This window comes from Nipponia nippon, unplaced genomic scaffold (genome assembly GCF_047370975.1).
Source record: "Nipponia nippon isolate SJK-2023a ecotype South Korea unplaced genomic scaffold, ASM4737097v1 scaffold_3, whole genome shotgun sequence".
In the NCBI taxonomy this organism is placed as follows: Eukaryota; Metazoa; Chordata; class Aves; order Pelecaniformes; family Threskiornithidae; genus Nipponia; species Nipponia nippon.
Window position 1 is genome coordinate 105,411,856 of NW_028262347.1, and position 15,522 is coordinate 105,427,377.

A 15,522-nucleotide genomic window follows, 5' to 3' on the forward strand; every position below is an offset into this window, starting at 1 on the left:
ATCAACCTTCTGCAGCACACAGCTGTATTTCTAACATAATGCATGTTCATGACCTGGCAGATATACCAAATAGAACACAGCAGGAAAATTTCCTTGGCACAGCTGGCGCTTTTTTGGACAGGATTTAAGTCAATAGAACGGGAGTCTGGTCATATGTCTAGGGCATGGGACATATCAGCAAAGGCTCTGGCAATCTAGGGAAGGGATGGTGGTAGATAGTAGTAAGTCCATGTTCCCTCCTACTTAAATTCTGGTCTCAGAAAAGTCCCAGGTAACCCGAACTAACTTTGGCCAAGGAACAAGGACCAAAAAAAGTCAGACTTCTATTTCAGTCATTTCAGAAGCCACCAGAACGAAGTGTTGCAAAGCCTGACCTGACAGGGGGTGGTCATTCCCCTTACTGACATCTGGGTGGGAAGGACAGAGCTCACCTGAACTAGCATCAGTGCCTCGCAGCTGGAAGCTGAAAACAAGTCAACAGTATCTCCTTAAAGAGAAAGAAGGAAAAAGCACCATTCAAGCCTTCTCACACCATTTGATGGCACCATGCAGAAGCAGAGAACTACAGCTCCAGAAGCCCACTGTTAACACTAAGCAAGAATCAGCACGAGCAGTGTGACCAGCATAAATGAAAACCCCTGATAGATGGATCTCTTCTGCAGCCCTTCCTGGTATGAGCATTCCTAAGCAGTATAGAAAGTTTAAATATTAGGCCTTAATTTTCATTCAGAAAAGACCTGCTGGGAGAGAGAAAAGTTAGCAGCAACACTGGCTAAAACAGTTTCATCTGCAAATATTTTTCCCCAGATGATTTTGCTGGAGATGATTTTTCTTCCCAAGTTAAAATACACAGGGGCACAGCAAAAACCTTTAGTATCCTGAATACACTGAACACTACCTGGCATGTGCCACGTGGAGCTTCCAAAACACCAAATGAGATTGCACAATGTTTCACCAAGAATCGTGTATGACAGTGACTGAAACAGGACCAGCACGTTACAGTATGCTGTATCGGCACTTGTCAGAACATCAGTCAGACACCAGTGCCTCTCAGGTGCGAGCTTGAAAACCAGCAGGTTTCATACCAGAACTAGTCCCATTTTCGTTTCATCTGCTGGCCAGAGATGGGATGAGAATGCGCACAGCATCAGTAAGCAGCTGATTCTGTTCATCTTGCAGCTGTGAGCATATCGCAGGCATGTAAGCCTTGTGCACTTGGGCATTTCAGAAGAATATGATGGTGTGCAATACCTGATATTTAACCTACCTGAGTTTATCTAGTAAATCTTTTCACAGAACAAAATAGAAAACAAAACAAGACAGTATATTATCTGGGTTCTCTAACAGAAGAGGATCACCCACAGCAGAGTTCAGGAAACAGCCCAAGTAATTGCACTTTAAATTACGGCAGGCATAGGCAACAAACTCTACATGTGTATAGTCATGAAGGTTGCTGCCCTGATACTAGCAGGGTATGCAGGGTTTGTCTGCCTGTATCACGTAAGCATGGGACATCCTGGTACCTAGCACAGTACACAAACCCATGCCAGTGCAGCTTTGCTAGGACTGCCTAGAGGTCTGGGTATTTTAAAACATCTCAAGAACAAGGTACCACGTTGTTCATGAAGATCACAGCCAGTAAGCTTCAAGCATGAGACCATGTGGAGGCACGCATGCACACACACGCTTTTCCTCTAACAGGTCTTAGAAACCACTGGTGTGTGTTCTCTTACCATAGTCCCTTCTCTGCCTTCTTTTAAAATATTAATTCAGAAATAAATTGAGATTAAATTTTAAGAAAAAAAAAATCACTGATCTCCTACTGTTATTCTTTGGGAAGTCTTAAAGCAACTACTTTCATTACGAAAAGAACTTGCCCAATGGAAGTTGTACTTGAAAAAGACTACATAAAACCTGAACCGGAGCTGGGGATTTAGTTCAGTATCTCAACAAATAAACAGAAGCTTTTACCTAACTGAGATGTCCAGGCAACTCCTACTAAGACCAACCAGAAGATTATCATTGCCTTTACAGATTTAGATAGGGCTCAGGTAGGGAAAGTCAGCTTTCAAATGCAGAGGCCCCGTGTGCTGACTTTTCATGGGGCTTCGTTTCTGCTCCAGTCACACTGAGACTTTGGTTAACTGAGGGCTTGAAGCTGGACAGTGGTTCAGTGAAGCAGGTTGGTCAAGAGAATTAACAGCAGACACCCCCGGCTTTGGGCAACTCTGGCTAAAGCCCTGTAAACAGATTTTAAAGCTGTCCCTCTCTTTTCATTAAGGTGGACTGATTAAAAAGCCAGTCCCAAATTCAAAAGCACAGACAAAACTATTCTCTGACCACGCAATGCATCACATCAGGACTAAAACCAGACAGGTATTTTTGAACTCATCCACTTAGTGCAATATTTACTTCCTAGACTTTGATCTCAGCATCTCCCCTGACAATGTCAAATTCTTGGGTAATTCACACATGACACAGCACTAAAGAAGGAAAACCAATTTCAGCTGTATTAACTAAGTATCTTTTTTTCCATAACAGCTCACATTTTTACCAATATAGCAACAAACCCTTTGCCAATGGTTTGGAATTAAAGTTACATCAGATATATATTTGCAGGTGTATTGATGGTCTGACCTGTTGAAAAAAAAAAAGCAAAACCAATCCCCAAAACAGAGCACTGAAACCGTTACGCATTGAAAACAAACAGTGTACACATCCACTACTCCCCATACACAAATCACAAGTGCAATATCCTCTGAAAAAAATTGCTCCTGAAAGGAAACCCAAAGAGGCAGAGTTTTTTAGTGTTATGTTTAGTAAGATAATGTGGGCATGTGGTGGAAATCACAGGTTGGAATTTTTTTTAATTTTTTTTTTTTTATAAGGCAAGAGGTTTACGTTCTAGAAGAACAGATGGGGTAAAGAATGAAGTAATGTTTCAAAAATGACACATTCTTTCAAGTTTCATTCTCATTTGACATACATATTACAAAATAAAGATTTTTAAAAGTGCTATATGCTTTGTAAGTCTCATCACAATATGTAAAGCAAAATTTTACACCTGCTGCCTAAGACAAAACGTTAGTGGCAGTGTTAGCAGTAGATTAGACTCTAGCTCTCTCATTTCCCTCAACATCTGGGAAAACCTCCTTCATCACGCTTAAAGAACAAACAAGTAAACAAACCAACCCCACTCTACACATATTCCAGTATCATTTAGAGTCATCTTCTAAAGTAACAGACTCCATGAAGTTGATGACAGTTCACTAGTGGCTTGCTTGATACCAAACCCAAGGCTCATTCTACTCAGTATCTGTGGCTCTTTGATCAGCCAGTACGAGAGATAGAACATTGAGAGGTATGCAACCATGATGACATTGACAGATATGCCAAGGGGATTTAAAAAAATTCCAACAAAAAACAAAATATAAAAAAATTCATCCGCCAGCCCTCAGCTGTTAGTCGATTTTAAAAAGGTAGAGCAGTTTGCAGTAAACAATGATATTTTAAATCTTCAAGGACATACAGAAACACCCCTCCCACCCAGCAATCAGACGTGAAGGATATCTGCAGCACAGTCTTCTGGCTCTGTGTAATGTGAAGAGTTTGTGTCTGAATGGTGAACCCCAAGCATTTCTTTACTTTCAAAGTTTGGCTCCATTAGTGCAGGTTTTTCAAAAATATTCTTTTTGCTAGTTTCCGGACAGTTTTGTACATATATTACTCGGTTATAAGCTTTAAGTCTCTTCCATAGCTGTACGTACACTTTGCATTGTACATACATGAACAGAAGTCCTCCAGTGAAACCAATAGCCACAACCACCAGCTTAGTCCAAAATGGCCACTCTAGAATCCCTGGAAGGAAGAAAATAAAAAAAGAAGAAAAAGGACCTGGTCAATATTGGCTGGACTACATTGGATCTCCCAAAAACATCCTGTAAGGAAACTGTCACAGAGTTTGGACCATGCAAACTATTCTTATTTTGCCATTTTTCTTGTTTGGCCTTTTTTTCCCCCCCTTCAAGTCAAACACATGCAGACTTCTACTTCACGTATCACATTTATTCTCACCCACCACAGGAAAAACAAAACAGTTGATTCTCTGTGTCTGCGCCCTTCTGCAGCACCATCACAGAGTCAAGGCAACAGCCAATAATACATTTAGGTCCTTTTACATCTGTTTTTAAACAGAAATTGGATCAGATTATAAAAGGGATTCTATGGCATGGTCTCCTCTTCATACCAGGAGACTCAACTCAGTGACCAAGAAGTCTGTTCCACTCTGCGATCACACAATACATGGAGTCATAGTCTTTAAACTCAAAAGGGAACAATTATTACCATCTAGCTTGACATGTTCTTTATGCAGACCAGACAATTTTATCTGCATCAGATCCAGTAACTTGTAGTTGAACTAGAGTGTCTCTCCTGATGCAAAACTGAAAGTGTTGGAGATGCTGAAGCATTCTGGCAAGCTTACTCTCCGTCATTAAAAATGACCACCATTACTTTTCCTGAATTTGTCTAGCTTGAACTTTTAGACATTGGATCTTGTTACATCTCTATCAATTCCTTTTAAATGAGAAACCATTTTATACATCTTCTGCTTACATAGGTACTGTATCCACCCAGCCTCTCTCCTCTTTGAAGATAAGCGGCATCACAAGATGGATATGAAACCATGCTGAATCATGCACTAGCAGGTTTCTCAGGGAATAAAATCACAGCCTTCCCAGTCTTCAAAGTTTTTACCAAGATACAGGCCGGTGTTCTTTTGAAATGCATGGCAGTGTGGGAGGAATGAAAACTAGTCCCAAAATACAAAGGGCATTGCAGTGTGACTACTGATGAAATCCTACCTGTGATTAATACCTGAACCTCTGATTCACAGGTGAGCTATCTGATGCCATCTGTAGGCAGTGATAGTACATGCTTGCCCATCTGCAGACATGAACGTATACCCACACACACTCCCTACACCCGCCAGCTCATTACAGCACTCCCCAGATTTAGAATCCAAATGAATGGTGCAAAGAAGGCACTATATCATGTACTAAATATTCACACTATTCCTCCTATTCATGTTCATCTCATATATTTATTGGCTAAAATAACCTGGAGTTGATAAATCTTTGAAAGCATATGCTTTTCATTATCATATGGAAACCTTACACTGAAAGGCCAACAATTTTCATTGTACATGGAAGAGAGAGGGTTGGATGGAACAGAAATGAAAAGATTTCCTTCAAAGCAGCTTCCTGACTGAAGTCATGAACAATCAAACTACAGCCCAAATGAGAAACACAGCAAAACTGTTCAGTTTGAAGTGTGATTCTGCTCTGAAGAGACTATAACAGCTCTGTGGATTTGCAGGTTTATTGATGCTTAGCTACCTCCCCAGCTCTTCAACCACCAGCAAAACATTTTCCACCTGCATGTCTGGCTGGCGTGCAATGCTCTGTGAGCAAAGACGGCTTGCCTTCTAATAGCTCCCAGCCTTGGTAGATACCCCATCCCTTCTGTCCCCACCCTCCGGGACAGCTCAGCTGCCTGAGAAACAGTTCTGTGAGAATTGCAAATTTGCAGCCCAGCATACCCAGGTAAACAGATTTCAGTTTGGTAAGTTTACAGCTGGCATACTAAAGAAAACCTACTATTCAAGAAATGAAGACATCCCTGCAGTGGGGTGGCAGCCACTACATGAATTGCAGTGCACCTCATCTCAGTTGCATGAATTGGAGGCCTAAGAATCAACCGGAATTTCTTCTGCTTCAGGCACAACCACTCATAAAAATTTCTCCAGTCTAACATGGCTCTCACAGGAAACTTGTGCTAACCTACCTCACAGATGACTGAATAGAAAGAAAACCCTGTTGATTTACCTCATAGGTTCCTCTTTCTCTTTTTAAAAACTGTTCTGGTTTCGGCCAGTTAAAAGGTAGCCATAGCAGCAAACAAATGCTTACATCCTTATCTGCTCAGTAAATGTTCCAATTCAAAACTAAATTAGCTAAGGCAGTGCAATTTTGTGTCTGGCTACAGTGGATTAGCTCTCCTATCTGTGCATTTCACAAGTGCAAACTAAATTGACTTGAAATAGACTTAAAAAGCACCCACAGATGAATTTTTTCAGATGATTTAACTAAATCATTTTAGAACTGTGCTTTTAAACCAACCCAACCTCAGACTAAAGCTGACTAGTCTAAGTATAAACATTACGTGCACACTCGTGCTCCACATCCTCTCTGCATTCAGGATAAATAATTATTCCAAGAGAATAAGTGGGAAGATAAGCAAGTAACATACCAGTAGTCTGTCCTTGTTTAATCTCTTCAGCGGTCCTGTCTATCAGGACATAGAGAGACCACACAACGCAGGTGATGGCAATGATATGGAATGTTACAGAGCACATGATCTTCCTCCTCTCGCTGGCCGTCATCTGCAGCTTCTCCCACTGGCAAGAAACCCAGAAGCAGAGCAAGAGATTAAGTGTTTATTGTAGTTACTAGAGAGTAATGTTGATAAGAACAAACACCAGGCAGGAAACCAGTTTCCTCCTAACACGGATTTTAAAAGTCAGGTGGCATTATTGCTCTGACCACAGCATGTGTGCGATGGCTGGCAGCTCACCCTGCTGTGACGGGAGCCATCCTGGCACCGGAGGGGATCTCCAGTGATCAGCTCCGATCTGGAGCCTCAGCACAATGTCACTGCACCCTGCTTACCCATGCAGGGACAACTCCAGGACACTGGCCTTGCGCACCGCAAGCAAGGCTGCTCCCTCATGTGTTCCCCACTCAACAGCAGGTACCCACAGTCACAGCTGAGCATTGTGAGTGGCAAAGGGTACTCTTGCTCACGCAGGCATTCAATAAAACACTGCAATAAAAGTGGTACATGATCCAATTGACCAGTGTGTGTAAGACATCTCACGCTGAGCTTCGTTAGAGTCCCTCAGTGCACAGTGAAGCTGTTTAGCTCTCAGCTCGAGGCTGTTGAGTTCTCACCTCCTACCTCTGGGGGTTTCATCCAATCTTCACGTATATTTAACACTACTTACAGCAGCAACACCCGTATTTTATTTTCAGTGTTTCAAGTGCACTTAAATACATGTGCCCTAAGAATATACAGTAGAACTGGGATGACAGCTTTTGTAAGTGAGAGGATGCAGCAAATTAAATCCTGCATCTATCAATGTTTATACAGCCCAAATAGAAACCACAAAGTCAGGTTGCTGTCATTTAGGAAAGATACAAGGAAACTAGATAATTATTACAGATGCTTCTAATATGCAAGGAAATGTTCAAAAACAGCTTTTATTTTTTTTACCTGAGACAGCAGCTTTTTTTTTTTTTTTAATTATTTTTTGGCAATTTCCCTTATGTACGTAATGAAAGTTTTTTGCATGTGGGATACACATCCCTCAGCATATCTGCTTGGAATAGAGAGTTAAGATAAGCTTTTCTCACACTTTCACAAAATATATGCTGGGGCACATAAGCTTCTCATACATACCTATGTGTTTTTAGAGAGGTGCATTTGATGTCTCCTAGAATAATTTGTAGAAAAAGAAGACTTTGAAAAGGAGGAATAACGTGGAAGAGAGTGAGGATGACCTGACTGGTGTGATTGAGATCACCCATTATGTCGAATTATTGTTTCCACTGCTACAAATACAAGAATGGTTGAACCCTGAAACCCTCTCTGTCTTGCCAACAAACAATCTCTTTGGCCAGTCCAAGCCACACCTCCAGTTCTGTGGGCATCCAAATCTCATCATGGCACAAGAACTGAAGACTTCAGCAATGACATGCTAGACTCATGTCATGCTAGACAGCTGTATTCTTTCAATCTTCTTAGAAAAAGATAGGACAAAACATTCCCTTTGGATGTTGTATTTTAAACAGAAAATTGCTTTTGCATCTAAACAAAGGTGTTTACTTTTGCTAGAAAGTATAAATTAACTTATTTTGTCAAAAAGTAAGCATGTGAAATCTATTCGTGGATGCTTTTACAGAGCCACGAGGACTTGTGTTTTGACTAATTTATATTTCTCTTTTCCACAGCTTGAGCTCCTCCACTGGACAATACCTTCTGTGAACTGCCGGCTCCACAGCCACCAAACCAACCTGCACCACCTCATCTCTTCAAGAGATATGACTGCACAGCAAAAGAGAAGATATTCTGCAAACTATGCACTGGCCCAGAGAGGAAACTAGAATCTGTAGGTTCCTGCTGCATTATTCCGATGACACAGCACATGGCATTTCCCAGTTAAAATAGTCAGCCGTTCTGGGTTTTTGAAGTGTTGTTAAAACAAAAAATTCAGCAGAAAATTTAGATTTAATTTCTTCTTTTTTTTAATTGTCATTTTAAAATGGAGCATCCCTCTCTTGTCTCCCCTCATCTTCATTTGAACTGTGACACATTTTGTTTCTCATCCTCTCCCCTTAGTAACTTAGTGTTTGAACAGCCCAGTGCTGCAATACAACCTTAAGATGCTGAGGAAGTTTAATTCCATTCCTACCCTACAGACAAGCACAAGCCCTATTATTTGTCCCATCCTGTTCATAATCACCAGTTCCAGACTGTTTTCTCCTGACTGACAGGATACCATAAAGGCTGAGTTGAAGATACAGAGGCAGCTTATCTTCTGGCTGCAGGTGAATCTCTAAAAAGAGTCTTTAGATATATCTGAGAGGTAAATTCCTTCGTCTCCTTCTGTTTATGACTCTGTCCCTACCTTCTGGCATCTGGTCTCTTTCCCACAGATGACCTTTTCGGATGTAAAAATGATGCTGAGTGACTCGTTTCTGAAGGTGCCCAACAGCTTTTTCTCATAGGGCACAAATAGTTAGAAAATATTTCCCACCCACTCCAGGCAGAGAAAGCACAGAAAAAACAGCAGCCTATTGCCAACTACAGCAACTCTTTTTACTGGGGATTCTCTAGAGTAATTTCTTTAATGCTCTATGGTTGGGCTGTGCAAAGTATTGTCTGTGCAGGTAACAGAGCCTATGACAGCCAATATTGCAGCTCAGAGGTGTAGTAACACTCTGCGCCAAGGGGCTACTGAGGAAAAATCTGCAGTTCTTAGAAGGCAACGATTCACCGCAGTAATAAGCAGAGATCATCCTATCAACTGGACATACTAAGCTGTATAACTTTGCAGACCGTACATCTCCGTAAACAAATAAGAGGTGTTTGAAATCTGCTCTATTTTCTACTAGGAGTCACTTTTAGGAATTGGACAAGTTCTCATAACAGCTTTTGGATAGCTGCAGTCCAGACTTCCCACCCTACATGATTTAGGCTCATCATAATTGAATTTAATGTTTCTCATTTATTCTAGTTCCAGACTGAGGTTATTGTTATTAATCTCTTCCACTTTGGCAGATCTGGCAAGATTCGTCTGTGCTAAGAATACCAGTGACTTCCATCTCAAAATCCTGATGGTAAGGACCAATTGAAATTCAAAGCCCGGAGGATGTGGGAGAACAAAAAGGATACAAGCACAAAACTGACCTTACAATACAAGTAGCATTTAAGTACCTATACTTTAAGTCACCAGATTTACGAAAGCTACTTTTCTATGAAACAAAAATACAGGTTCTAGCAACCTGAAGTACTAAAACCTGGTCATTCACAGTCTAAGAAAAGGTAAAAATGAAAACACATTTATTGGTGAACCTTCTTCTACTTACACTGTAATATTTTCCCTAAAATAGGTTTGCTCCTTTAAAAAGAAAAAAAGCTACAAATTTTAACCAAATTGCGCTCAGAAAGTGTGATTTAAAGTAAGTTTAACCTCAAATCCTCATATTTTCAAGAGAACTTAAAAGCCATGTGGATCTTGGAGCAGCAAACTAAAGCAGATAACAGTAATACAAAACTCCATATTTGAAAAAAAAATGTGGAAAACTGCACAGCAAGTATCTTTGTGCACCAGCTCTAAAATGTAACCATAAAGAAAAAAATCAGGTTGCTGCATGCACATATGTATATGTGTATGTATGTACATTTACACACAGAGTGCTGCTGGGCTACAATAGCTAACTCACAGAGCTGGATTCCACTGATGTTGAATTTGCCAGTGTTAATTTAAATCCTTTTTCACCTATACAAAACTGACCAGACTTGCTAAGGAGCCACAGAAACATGATAAATACGTGGGGAGTGCTGGGGGCTCACAGTCAGGGACAGTCTCTTTTCAAAGTGGATCTGTGTTTAACAAAGCATTTCCTTGGGGAAGCAGGTCTTGTGCCTACCTTTCGCAAAGGCTTCAGTTTTGTCTCCATGATGAACTCATACTTGCACAGTTCACAGCATCGCGTATCTGAGCTCTTGATCCATTGCTGCAGGCAGGCTTGGTGCACAAAATGCAGACTTCCCGTGCAGTGACAGGGGGTAATCAAAGGGCTCTCATCATCTCCTTCACAGTGACATATCCTGAATCAGAAGCAAAGCTGCTCATTAGGAGAAGAGGAAGCAGAAAGGATGTGGAAGAGGCATGTAATACCTGTGATCACACACGGTTGTCCATTGAGGATTCTGAGACATACATATCAAAGGAATGCGTTCCGTAAAGGAGCTAAAACTAAAGAACTCCGTTGCTGCACAAGCACATACACAGGCACAAAATAATTGAGGGCAGACACTGCTAACTAGACAGCTGCTTTCTAACGGATGAGGTGGACACACAAAGCCTGACAGAAATGCAGTATCCGAAAGCAAAAACAGGGTAAGAAATGACAACGCTTCATCTAGAACAACAGCACTTAACTGAAAATAGCATTTAAACAGATCAGACAGCACTTTCAAGACAAAATATGCACAGAGAGGTACAGCTACTCATGGATTACGATCTGAAACAGAAGATAAACCAAAATTCCCAAACCAATGGTGAAACAGCCCACCCCAGTATCATGAAGAGTTAATTTAGACAGCCTGGATTTTGCACAAGAGAAGTGATTATTTCTAGTGCCAATTGCTAAGACACAGATCCACACTGCAAAGCTGCAGCACTGTATCTCCCCAAAATACACCTACTCGAAATGGACTAATAGTTTTACTCTCCAATTCTTACTTTGCAAGAGCTGCTAAGGAAGCATCAGCTCTGCAAAATTCCCCATTTCCCTCACAGCCTAACTGCAGACAGCAGGGACACCCGATACAGTGTTACTACCAGGTGCTGGCATTTGATTTCCAGCTTCAATTTATACATAACTCTTGGGCTGCATCAAACATCACTGAGTCCTTCTAACCATGTGGAAGAGGTCATGAATTGAAAGGGGGATGGTAAGGAGCCCAAGGAATGAATATAAGTTACTAAGCATATGTGAAGTACATCCTGGCATGCTGCCATCCCTGTCTATTACTGACATCTCTTACTGATGTGTAGCATCTTGCCTCTTGCGACCTTGCTGATAGCTGGCAAGTGGAAATGAAGGAGTGGGTGGATTACAACAGCGTCTTGTTGATGACAAGCCAGTACAGAACTAGATTTTGCTGGTAACAAGGGGGGAAATCAAATAATACTGGCAAGTAGTAACAAAGCCAGCTTCAGAAAGTGCTGTCAGGGAGGAGAAAAATTAGGATAGTGAAATGCTAGGTAGAGGGATGCTCCTGTACTTGGTGGCTCCTGCTCCTCAGCCACATTTTGGAGCTGGGATGGGGCAGACTGGCAGACAAGTCACCCTGAAGACAGTCCAGAGCTGGCTGTTCCCACCACCTGTGCACATGATTCTCTCTAGTTGGAACAAAGACACCCATCCTTTTTGGACCTCACACTATGGACATCACACAGGCCCACCACTAACACCCAGCACTCAGATCCCCCTTTTGACTAAGGCATCCAGAAAGCCTTTCACAAATAAAAAAGTGTGGTGGGATACAAACTGTGAGGAAAAGATGAAAAAAAAATAAAAAAATCTTAAGCTATATTGACCTGTTCTCAGAAGCAATTTTCAAACAGTCTGTTTTCCTGACTCCCCACCCTTTGACCAAACCAGCAGCGACTGTGAGGACAACACATTGCTCATTAAAATCCAAGACATATTCAGCTTGGCCTTTAATATGCATAGCTGGTTCTCTCATGATATTCCCAGTTTGGGCACTGATAAGAGAAAAATACCATCTCAGAACCCCAAATCTCAAACAAATTGCTAGAGAATTTATTTGACTCCAAAGGAAATTCTTTTGCTTAGTAGCCTTGTTAAGTGCATCAGAGGGGTGCAGGACAGCAGAGAGAGGGCTGCATGCTTCAAATCGCACATATTAAAGCAAGGTGACAGAAAAGACAGAAACAGCACAAAGGCAGAGGAAAGCAGAACGGTCACCACCGCACATGGGAGGGCTTGAAGGTAGGTGGTTCTCTGGTAAACCAACCTGCAGGTATCCCCCGATGTGGAAACAGGGGAGAGAGGGGGGAATTTTTCTGAGAGGGGGGAAGGGCAGTCAAGGTCACTGTCCTTCTCAACTGAACAGAGCGGCGCCCGCTGCTCTTTTGTTTTCAATTTCACTGAGGTGCTGTCCTCAAAGACGTCATCGTCTCCCATATCATCAGAGCAGAAGTCTGTGCTTTCCACCAGCACGCTGGAGGATTTCTCAGCTTGGAAGTGACTGGAATAGCTCTCCAGTTCGTGGAACTTACGCAGGCTGCTGGTGCTGGAGGTGTGGGAGAAGGAAAAAAGGTAACGCAACAGTTTTTTGCTCCTTGAGGTGTCATGGTCCACTTTGTCTTCCAGCAAGGGGATATGTACAGCGCTGTGGTTCTCTGCTCCTCCCGATGCACTCGAGTAGTTGGAAAGGGAAGGGATGTAGGAGTGCTTAGAATTGCTAAAAGAAAGAGGCCTGAGATTCAGCGGTTTCCTCTCTTTAAGATGAAATTTGTTAATCCTTAAACACTGCTCTTGAGTCGGGGTCAATTTGCCTTCTGAGCGTGTTCGCTCCACATAGTCAAAGCACTCACTGGTGCTCTGTGCCTTCTGGTCCACGTCATTGAGGGACTTGGAGAATTTCAGAGTGCGGGTGGGCTTTACATTCTTAGCAGACCTGAATGCCTGGCCCCGATCCTGCCCACGGGAGTTTCTCTTTGCTGCATGTAACGTGTCCTGACAGATTACTGTCACAGTGACCCCTTGTGTCAGAGGGCTCTGGCAGTGAGGATTTTTCAAGACAACAGCAGACTGCACTGGACTGTGATGACAACACTCAGAAAACACTGCACTGGAACTGCATGCAGAACAGTGGAATAAAAGCACAGAAAGTAAAAAACAATTACATAAGAGAACACATATAATTAAAAGTGAAGAAATGAGAATTACGGCTAGTGTGGGAATGGCAAACATAGCGGGGCCGAACAGTCAGTGGGATTCAACGAAGCAGTGTTAGACAGCAGTCGAGTCAAACAAATGGGATGCTTCATATGGGAACCCCACATCGCTTACTTCCCCATACACGTGCTTTTTGAGGTTTGTTTTATCTTAATTTGAACCTCGCATGAGCCTCACTGTAGCCATGCAAACAACACACTTTACCTGCAGATGTCCTGGTTGGATGGTGTAACAGAAGTCCGAGAGAAGCTATGAGGGGCAGAGATAGAAGTTGGACTTCCAGCCTGCAGTGAAATTAAAACAAACAAACAAACAAAAAAGCAAGTCACAAGTCAGAAGAGTTTGTTATGCACAGCAGTCACCGTCAGGGTTAAACACAGCATATGGAGTCAGATATCACTCTATCAGATATTCAAGGGCTAGCTGCAAGAAAGCAGCTTTATTGTCAAATGCTAGAAAGGGAGGTCACACAGCCTCATCCTTGGAAAAGTAGAAATCAGAACAGAAATGTTTTGCCCCAAGGTCAAATGCAGCCATCTCTGGAGCAGAACCTGCCGGCTGTCAAACCTTGCACAGAAGAATAGCTCAGGAAATGAGCAATGCTACAGTAATTAGAATAATTAGATGGAGGCGTGTGTATAGACTAGTCGGAATTTAGCTACCACATAATAGCTAATCCTTCCACTTATAATGATGACAAGAGATTAGAGGCTGGTTTTTTGGTTTGTTTTTTTTTTTTTTTTTTTTTTCCCCCCCCCACAGACAGTACCATCAGTAATTCAGTAACTCAGACACTATTTGGGGACTTATTTTCCCTACTAGCATATGCACATGAGCACCATCTGCCAAACCAGACCATTCCCTGAAGTACTCTTTGTACTTTGCGACACCTTTCATCCTGCTCTTACTCTGACAGGGTCTTCCACCTACTTGGAGAAGAGGTGTGGCAGCAGTCACATTCGTAAGACCCAATGAGCACAGCGAGAAATAGAATAACTGAAGAATTCAGAATTCAGCATTCAGCTGAACTAACCAAAAAAAAATATAAAGTTAAGCTCTTGGCATATTTAACACTTAACAGACAAGCCTCTAAAATCAATACGATAAGAACGATCATTGTCTCAGAGTTGGGACTTGATGGGCTACTATTATAGGCCTTTTCTGCTGCTATATTCTGTGGGTCACTAACAGAAACTTCTCAACTCTTCCTAGGAGTTTCGGCAAGGAGGTGACCTATGTTGATAACCTCGTAACAGAGAATCTTTAAACCTGGTTCTCCCATGTTCCACAGCTGCCAGATAGGCTGTGCTGCTCACCCACTGCTGCAAAACACAGCTCACATTTCAAAATTCAGACAAAGGTTTACAGCTCTCTTGATCTGCAAAGCAAAGTCTGAAACCCAGGAAGGAACAATGCAATCAGCAGAACAACAGAAGTGTCAACACCACGCTGGGCTGCACAAAAACCAGCACAGCCAAGCACAGACCTGGGCCAGGCAAGTGCACAAAGCCAGACTAGGAGAGACCTCAGGCTGTGAAAGGTGTGTTGCCACAGAAGCATGCTGTGCCCAGCCCTGTACTTCAGATTGAGATGCCAGAGCTAGCTCAGTCATCACTGCTTTCATGATCTCTGGTCACAGTGAAACACACACACACACATGCTGTATCTGTCTCAGGTCTCTTCAACTCTATGCTTAATTTATTGAAAGCCCCTATGGTATATTTAAACAAGGCCGCTGCAGGCTTTTACACTCTCATAGCAAAAGCAAGGTTCCTTGTCACACAATATAATGTTCTTTCTTTGCGAGAGAAGATGGGTAACTAGGATACACATGCTACTTTATAAACACAGATACAACTATCATCTTCTGTATTATGGGACTCATCTGTTAAGGTTTTGTTCCTCTAGCCAACAGCACTACAGAGAGCAATGTATCTGGCCTCACACTGGGATGTCTCAGGTGCACTGAGCCCAAAAACACAGGTATCCATTTACAGCTGGGTCTGCAGGAGTCGAGGGCAAGACTCAAACACACACATCTTGATCCGCAGCAAGACACTGTAACTTACTTCCCATCCTACCCAGCTAGGTACATGTATAGAATAAAAAACGAAGAGAATAACCTTGGGCCAGAAAGCAAACTGAACTATGCTATGACTGTGACAAAACAAATTAAAGATTTAAA

The 15,522-nt window shown here is 42.2% G+C and overlaps 1 protein-coding gene across 6 annotated transcripts in view; it reads right to left on the reverse strand.

Annotated features, from left to right (window-relative positions):
- Positions 1-2,484: 2,484 nt before the first annotated feature.
- MARCHF8 (membrane associated ring-CH-type finger 8) overlaps positions 2,485-15,522 on the reverse strand; it is a 112,559-nt gene continuing 99,521 nt past the window's right edge. For 5 of the 6 annotated variants that reach the window (XM_087767408.1, XM_087767405.1, XM_087767406.1 and 2 more), the window contains 5 exons: positions 13,542-13,621; positions 12,391-13,236; positions 10,272-10,452; positions 6,310-6,457; positions 2,485-3,858 (listed from right to left, as the gene is read on the reverse strand). In XM_087767408.1, the coding sequence (XP_087623534.1) occupies positions 3,554-3,858; positions 6,310-6,457; positions 10,272-10,452; positions 12,391-13,236; positions 13,542-13,621 (1,560 nt within the window). In that variant the 3' untranslated portion in view covers positions 2,485-3,553. The remainder of the gene's footprint in view (positions 3,859-6,309; positions 6,458-10,271; positions 10,453-12,390; positions 13,237-13,541; positions 13,622-15,522) is intronic. The other variant, XM_087767410.1, reaches the window with a different exon arrangement.